General features: G+C 36.6%; 1 protein-coding gene across 1 annotated transcript; it reads right to left on the bottom strand.

Moving 5' to 3' along the window:
* Positions 1-317: 317 nt before the first annotated feature.
* LOC147637199 (late embryogenesis abundant protein 47-like) lies at positions 318-1071 on the bottom strand. Its single transcript, XM_086801020.1, has 3 exons — positions 832-1071; positions 557-739; positions 318-470 (listed from the first exon to the last, which is right to left on the bottom strand). The coding sequence occupies exons 1-3, from the start codon at positions 1069-1071 to the stop codon at positions 318-320; spliced, it is 576 nt and encodes a 191-aa protein (XP_086657146.1).
* Between the last annotated feature and the right edge of the window lie 8088 nt (positions 1072-9159).

Here is a 9159-nt window from a genome sequence, read left to right as displayed (position 1 = left end):
GTGATCGACAAATAAGAATACTCTTGCCCGACGAGTCAAGCCACTAGTTTGTGGAAAGGACATTCATTCGGGATGAGTCAAGCCACTAGTTTGTGGAAAGGACATTCATTCTCTCCCCCTATGTATCATTAGTCACACATTCGTATTCACCCCTTCACATTCACCTACATCTTCATTTGTGAAGAAGATATTCTAGAATATTAGTCAACTTAATTTCCATTCTATCATTCGCAATTCGTCACATGAATTTCCATTCTATCATACGCAGAGTCAAAACGTATTCGTCACATTTACTTCCGTTCTTATCACTCACGTATTCAAAAAGTACTCCACACAGCTTCTTGCACCGACGGCGCGATCCCCTGCAGGTGCACCTGCCCACGAGGGTCATTCCGCGCCTCCGCTTGCGTTACGCGGTAGGCATCCCTCTGCGTCGCCACCTTGTCAGCGGGCAAATAGTCCTTGGCATCCTGCCACAATCAAGCTCAAGGTTCCAGCGTTTAGCAGAAAAATAAAATAAAATAGGGTTCAGGCAATTAGGTGACAATAAGCGTACCTTGAGGGCATACCCCAGTGTCGCGCCCTGTTGGTTGTTCATCAAACTGTTTGCGTAGGCGGATGGGCCTCCCATCACGGCCGACGGTGCCCCCATGGCCCTCGCCTCAGCACTCTGTATGGCCCTCGCATCTTTTACCTCCAAGGGCTTGTCGTGCACTTTCTGCCCTGCATCCTCCAACGCCTACGTACACAACGCAGCCCTTAATGCCAAATCACATGCATCTTCCATGGCATAACGCAATTGCCCCTAATTATAATAAGAAGAAAAAGCACGCTTATATCGCCAATAGTCTTAGCGTGCTCGCCCTCTGCATGGCCGCCGCTGGTGGGTGCGTCTGGGTTGAGCTGCCGTGCACCTGGATTGTGCTTCGGCTTCAAATCATCCGAAATGGCGCCATAGTTGATAGTCTCTTGTTGAGCAGAAACCAGACCTCTGCGTACAAATGATACCTGCGGGCATCCCAAAGGAGCACGCTGCACATTGGCAAACAATCGAGAAGAACAGGCCCTCATAATCACCACAAGTTTATCTTTTTGTATAGATAAATTTAGTTAAGAGAAAATTTAGTTACCAGGCGGGGACCTGGGTTCTAATCCTAGCAAATGCGTGGACATAAGTTTATACTTCTTTTGCACCATGGTCTAGACCGAGGCAGTAACCGGTGACCGCTCGTGCTCGTGCTGGGCCCGCGGGGTGCCATGTATTGTGGCACCCCGAAATTTAACATAAACCATGCTACTATCAAAATCCCAAGCAAGACGAGCTACTAGAGTTAGACAGGAAGACAACTCTCCCAGCAAATTCAATGGTTCCTATTGATGCGTTTATCGTGCTTAGGGACGCCGATTTAAAGGCCCTCTCATCAGCTCGAGTGATCAACACACATAGACTGTTTTTGCTCGACAAGTCGTATGCATGTGGTAAAAAGTGCAAAAGATTGAGTGTCAAGCGGTAAACAATTCTGATTGACACCAATTTATAATTCCTTTATTCATTTAGAGAAGGCACGATACAAAGGCAACCAAGGTTTTACAAAAGATGACCTTAATATATTACTATTACTCAACCCTTGAGTTGTTGGGTATGTAGAAGACATTGAGAAGCGAAATGTAGGAATGGAAGCCGGAATACAAAGGGTCAATTGAAGGGATTTTTTCCTCTTACTTTTTAGAAATCCAGGATTCCTCTTCTCTCTCCTCTCCTTGTGCCTTGGTTGTCCATGGTTAATATTAGATTATCCAGTCTACATAATGTCAGATGGAAATAACTTCAATGTACATGCTAGCATTAAGCTCTAATCATAGAGCTTAATCTATGCATTAAGCTCTACAAATGCATGCATAGAGCTTAATCTATGCATTAAGCTCTATTCGTAGAGCTTAATGCATAGATTAAGCTCTATGCATAGAGGACCTACAAAATAAAACCCCTCTTTTTGGTAGATAAAAATAGAGGAAAGACAGGATAAAAAGATAAGAAAGAACTTACCTCTGTTTGGTGATGTTGAAAGAGAAGATTAGAAGACCTACAAAACCAAGAAAAGGGCGAGGAAAGGATTAGTAATGTATACATATAAAAGCCTTAAGAACCTTATGCATACATACAAAATCAAAAAGAGAAGAAAGAGAGAAAGGCATTTACCTCTTTTTGGTGAAGTTGAAAGACAGGATTATAAGACGTTTAAAAAAAACAAAACAAAAAGTTGAGAAAAGAATTAGTCATACAAAACCTTAAAAGTGTGAATAGCATAGATACACAGGGAGGTTTAAGCCGCCTTACGCATAAGGAGGTTTAAGTATAAGCCTCTTATGCATAAGAGAGAGAGAGAGAGAGAGAGAGAGAGAGAGAGAGAAGAGAATACCATTCAAAAATTTTAAACATAAGAAGCTTATGCATGAGAGAGAGAGAAAGAGAGAGTGAAGAGAATACCAATCAAAAACCCTAATTCTAAACATACCATTCAAAAACCATGAATATATGAAGAGGTGGGAGAGACAAGTGGGATAGGGATTACCTTGTGAGAGGAATCGTCCTTTTTGGGAGGAGACTTGAGAGGAGACTTTGTTAAGGAGAGGACAAAGGATGAGGTGCAACCATCATGAGGAAGAGAGGGTTGCAAAAACTTAGGATTATGTATAGCAGATGGAGCAGAGGGAAAGCGAAAATAGTTGCGACGTCGATGCGGGATTATTCGATTTTTTTTTATAGAGCACGTCTATACTCGCGTCTATAAGCACATCTATATATCAGTATAGACGCGCTTATAGACTCGCTTATAGATGTGCATATAGACGCGCATATATCAGTGCATATAGTCGCATAAACCCCACTAGATCGCAAATTCGTCCATGGCCCCTCTCTCACTTCCATCTCTCTCTAGTTTGCATGGCTATGTTCTCATTCTCTTGTAGCGTAAACCCTATGTTCTCATTCTCTTGTTGTGTAAACCCTATGTATCACGTGCATTCAAGGCCTACTTTAAAAATCTTTTATTTGTGAAATTTTCATGAATAAAACACACCCTTTTTCTATTCAACCTATGAATTTCCCCTTTAAGTTGAGAGATCCCTGCCCGCTCCATGCAATGAATTCGGGGGTGCTAGCAGCGAAAGTAGTTTTTCTTGCGTAGGGCAGAGCCTCTCACTCGGGGCCTCGCCCATGGATAATCCCTCGGTTCTTCCAAAAATGCACCCAAAAAAACTTTCCTCACCTAGAAAGCACAGGCGATTCCTCCAGGATATTTTTATTTTAATGTAATCAAGGTCATCACTAACCAAACTGATCTGCCTGAACCCGTAAGTCTCATGGTCAGATCAAGGAAGAAACTTGCACTTGGATCATAGAGACCAACACTTTTTTCCTTATCGACATCGAGAGGCACAGTTTTCCATAGAGAACAAGACTATCTAGGATTTACTCCCATCACATCTATCCTCATCCAATCACATTATATTACATCCCATCACATCTATCCTCATCTATCCTCATCTAATCACATTATATTACATCCCATCACATCTATCCTCATCCAATCACATTATATTACATCCCATCACATCTATCCTCATCACATCTCATCCATTCGCATCTACCCATATCCACATCACATCACATCATATCCATTCACATCACATCTCATCTATTCATAACTACCCCGATCCACATCACATCACATCACATCCATTCACATCACATCTCATCCATTCACATCACATCTCATCCATTCACAGCTATCCCGATTCACATCACATCACATCACATCCATTCACATCACATCTCATCCATTCATAACTATCCCGATCCACATCACATCACATCACATCCTTTCACATCACATCTCATCCATTCACATCTATCTTGATTCACATCACATCTCATCCATTCACAGATCCACATCACATCACATCTCATCCTTTCACATCTATCCCGATTCACATCACATCACATCTCATCCATTCACATCTATCCTGACTCACATCAGATCACATCACATCCATTCACATCACATCTCATCCATTCACATCTATCCTGACTCACATCATATCATATCACATCCATTCACATCTATTTACATCACGTCACATACACATCCATTCACATCTCATCGCATCTATCCACATACATCACATTCATTGCATTCCCATCCCATCACATACATTCTATCCACATTATATCACGTCCATCACATTCATTGCATTCCCATTCTATTCATTGCATTCCCATCCCATCACATACATCATTCATTGCATTCCCATTCTATTCACGTACATTCATATCTCATCGCATCTATCCACATCCATCACATTCATTGCATTCCCATCCCATTACATACATTCTATCCACATTACATCACATCCATATCCATCCATACATTCACATTCACATCCACATATATTCACATCACATCACATTTCATCCACATCTCATCACATTTACATCCACATCCATTTACATCACATCACATCCTATCACATCCACATTCACATTCTTATCTCTTCATTCATATCCACATCCATTTATATCACATCCTTTCACATGTCCTCACATCTCATTCTCATCTCTTCATTCACATCCACATTCATTTATATCACATCCTTTCACATATCCTCACATCTCATTCTCATCTCTTCTTTCACATCCACATCCATTTCACATTTAGTACCATTTTCTATTTTTGATACCGATGGGACTTTTCTAATATTTCTACCAATTGCTTGGCCTAGGTAAAGGTTCTTTTTCTCAATAGATATTTTCATACTCTTTCTTAATTTGCTCAAGTGAAATATATTCAATATTCTTCTTTTTGAGTAAAAGATTCATGGGATTTACAAAAATCAATTCTACACATATTTCCCAATAATGCTCAAAATTTCACTTTTGATAAATACTCATAATTTGAATTATGCTAAAAATTTCTCTTTTTTCTATTTAATTTCTTGGATCTCAAATATCATGAGAATTCCTCTTTTTACATTTAATTGATTGAATTCTAAATATCATGGGAATTCCTCTTTTATCATCAAATAAATTTATATGAAATTTCTTTTTTCTTTAATAAAAATATCCATTAACTCAATATGCCAAGAATTTTATTTTTACTATTTAAATGATTGAATTTCAAATGTCATGAGAGAATTCCTCTTTTATCATTTAAGTATTTCTCATGCATAAAATAAATTTATCTAAAATTTCTCTTTGAATTTTAATAAAAATACCCATTAATTCAATATGCTAAGAATTCCACTTTTCTCATTTAAATGATTGAATTCCAAATGTCATGGGAATTTCTCTTTTATCATTTAAATAAAATTACCATAATTTTATCTTTTCTTAATTATTTAATTATGCATAAACCTTAAAAATTAGTTTTCCATTGAATGTGATGAAAATCATTCTTTAATATAGGATGACCAATCCTAGAATGTGGTAGGAAGTTCTCTTTTCACGTTATGCATAAGAATGAATTATGTATCAGTTTTTTAAAATTTTTGCCATAGCTCCGTTCTATTACTGATAATTTTATATTTTTGAAAAGAATAAACTTAGTAATTATGATAGTATAACTATCTTCTAAACTTAAATCCAATTTATGAATTTAAATCATAAGATTATCAAAATTTTAGAAGCATAAAAGTATAAAAAGCCACTTTCTTAACCTCTAGCTTCACAAGCCTAGAATTTGATTTGTGAATTAAGAATTTATCAATCAGAAGCATCATTTGAATAGAGAATTCGTCATAGGAATGACCATTCTTTTGGGGAGAGAGATATATACATAAAAAAACATCCTAAATTAAGCATAAAGATAAACTTTTCTTAATTATTCATTATAACTCTTAAGAAAAGCTTGATTTGCATTATAAACACTTAATTAGAAACTTCTCAAGCTTGAGAGGGGTTGAGAAGTGAAAACATTGAGAATAGTAAAGAAAACCATGAAATTACATCTTACCTCTTGATTTTAATTGCTTCTCTATCTTAGAAGAAGTCCCCCAACCAATCATTTGGTTAGTGTGTTGAGAGGGAAGCTCCAAGGATGGTTGAGGAGAGAGAGAAGCTCCAATCTCTCCAAAATATAGAGGATTTTTAAATGATAATAGAAAATATGAGTATTTTAAAACAGTCATTTAAAAACAGGTCATAAATATAATTTCTAACAAACTCTCATCTTTTCACATCGTTCCACATCATTTCCCGTTATTCCACATTCTTCTAAATCAATTCACTTTACTTAATCCACATCCAATTATATTTATTCCCATCGTCCTTTATCCATTATATTACATCCCATCACATCTATTCACATCTATCCTCATCACATCTCATCCATTCTCATCTACCCATATCCACATCACATCACATCACATCCATTTACATCACATCTCATCTATTCACAACTACCCCAATCCACATCACATCCATTCACATCACATCTCATCCATTTACATCTATCCCGATTCACATCCATTCACATCACATCTCATCCATTCACAACTATCCCGATTCACATCACATCACTCACATCCATTCACATCACATCTCATCCATTCACAACTAGCCCGATCCACATCACATCACATCACATCCATTCACATCACATCTCATCCATTCACATCTATCAGGGATTTCACTGACGTGAACGAAAATACGTGAACATGTTATTAACATGTGTTAATAACATAAAAATTCTTGTGATCACAATGTATATTCACGGGTATTTTTGATGACCTACAAAAATCTTCTCTGCCAGTAATCCTGTCGGGACCCGTTTTCCCGGCGGGCCCGCTGGGAAAACCCATTTTCCCGGTGGAAAATTTAAAAAAATAAAATAAAATAAAAAATAAAAAATAAAAAAATAAAAAAAATCATGTTCACAGTCATTCTTACCATTTTTGGGCCTTCTGGACTCATTTATGATGTCAAAAGTTCAAAATTCTTGGCACAAAAAAAGTTTTGTATAATTTGCTGGCCTTAAGTTCAATTGACACACCAATTAAATCTAACTATACTTACATCAATTGACTCAATTGTCCATGACATCATTGCACTCAATTGAGCCCAATTGGACTCAATTACACTTGATTTACACTCAATTGATATTAATTGGGTGTCCATTGATGTCAATTGTGCCTAATTCGACGCAATTGAGCCCAATTTACACCCAATTTGCATAAATTGGGTGTAAACTAAGTATCAATTGAGTCGAATTGGACTCAATTGACAATAACTGGATGTTAATTGCTATTAATTAAGCCCAATTGACTTCAATTGGGTGTTAATTTATTACAATTGATGTCAATTAAGCTCAATTGAGCTCAGTTGACATCAATTGGGTGTCAAATATATCAATTGAGCTCAATTGGGCTCAATTACACTCAATTAACACTTAATTGGGTGTTAATTGCATCCTATTGTGCTCAATTGAGCCCAATAGGATGCAATTAACATCAATCGGGTGTCAATTGATCACAATTGATATCAATTGGGCTCAATTGGGCTCAATTGCACTCAATTGTGTGATCGATTGTGTGTCAATTGATGTCAATTGAGCCTAATATGATACAATTGAGCTCAATTTACACCCAATTGGATGTAAATTGAGTGTCAATTGAGCCGAATTAGACTCAATTGATAGCAATTGGGTGTTAATTGATATCAATTAATATCCAATTAACACAATTGAAGTCAATTAAGTCCAATTGACTTCAATTGGATAATTTTTTAAGCTCAATTGGACGTAAATGACATCAATTAGGTGTCAATTAACATCAATTGAACCTTATTGACATCAATTGGGTGCCAATTAACATCAATTAGACTTAATTGACATCAGTTGGGTTTCAATTGAGCCAAATTGGATGCAACTGACATCAATTGAGTGTCAATTGATTACAACTGAGCTGAATTGGGCTCAATTGCACTCAATTGATATTAATTGGGTGTCAATTAAACCTAATTCCATGCAATTGAGCTCAATTGACATCAATTCACATCAATTGCACTCAATTGATATTAACTGGGTGTCAATTGATGTCAATTAAGCCTAATTCGATGCAATTGAGCTCAATTCACATCAGTTCACATCAATTGGGTGTCAATTAAGTAAAATTGAGTCTAATTGGGTGTCAATTGAGTCAAATTGAGTCAAATTGGATATCAATTGATATCAATTGAGCCAAATTGAGTCTAATTGAGCCCAGTTAGACTTAATTAAGCCAAATTGAGTCTAATTGGGTGTCAATTGATGTCAATTGAGCCAAATTGAGTCTAATTGGGTATCAATGGAGCCTAATTGACATCAATTGGGTGTCAATTGATGTCAATTGAGCCCAATTGAAGCTAATTGTGTATCAATTGATACACAATTGATGTCAATTGGGCTCAATTGATATCAATTGGATTCAATTGACACACAATTGATGTCACATAGGCTCAATTGACATCAATTAACACCTAATTGATGTCAATTGATATCAATTGGGTGTCAATTGATTATAATTGATGCTAAATTGAATGTATCCAATTGATATCAATTGAGTCCAATTGACATCAATTAAGTCTAATTGGGTATTAATTAATCAATTGGACTCAATTAATATCAATTGACACCCAATTGGACTCAATTGACATCAATTGGACTCAATAGGGTGTTAACTGATGTTAATTGAGCCCAATTGACATCAATTGGGTGTTGATTGAGCTCAATTGGGCATAATTAACAGCAATTGGGTATGAATTGAACTCAATTGACATCAATTAGGTGTCAATTGAGCCTAATTGCATCCAATTGAACTCAATTGACATCAATTGGGCAAATTGCATCCAATTGAACTCAATTGACATCAATTAAGCCTAATTGCATCTAATTTAACCCAATTGGACTCAATTGAATCCAATTGGACTCAATTGACATCAGTTAGGTGTCAATTGAGCCTAATTGTATCTATTTGGACTTAATTCACATCAGTTGGGTGTCAATTAAACCCAATTAGAGTCAATTGATATCAATTGGGTGTTTATTGATGTTAATTGAGTTTAATTGACATCAATTGGGTGTTTATTGATGTCAATCGAGTCCAATCAGATGTAATTGGACTCAA

Source organism: Cibotium barometz, chromosome 7 (genome assembly GCF_041138505.1).
Source record: "Cibotium barometz isolate CiBa-2024 chromosome 7, ASM4113850v1, whole genome shotgun sequence".
Lineage (NCBI taxonomy): Eukaryota > Viridiplantae > Streptophyta > Polypodiopsida > Cyatheales > Cibotiaceae > Cibotium > Cibotium barometz.
This window is presented reverse-complemented; position numbering and strand designations above follow the sequence as displayed.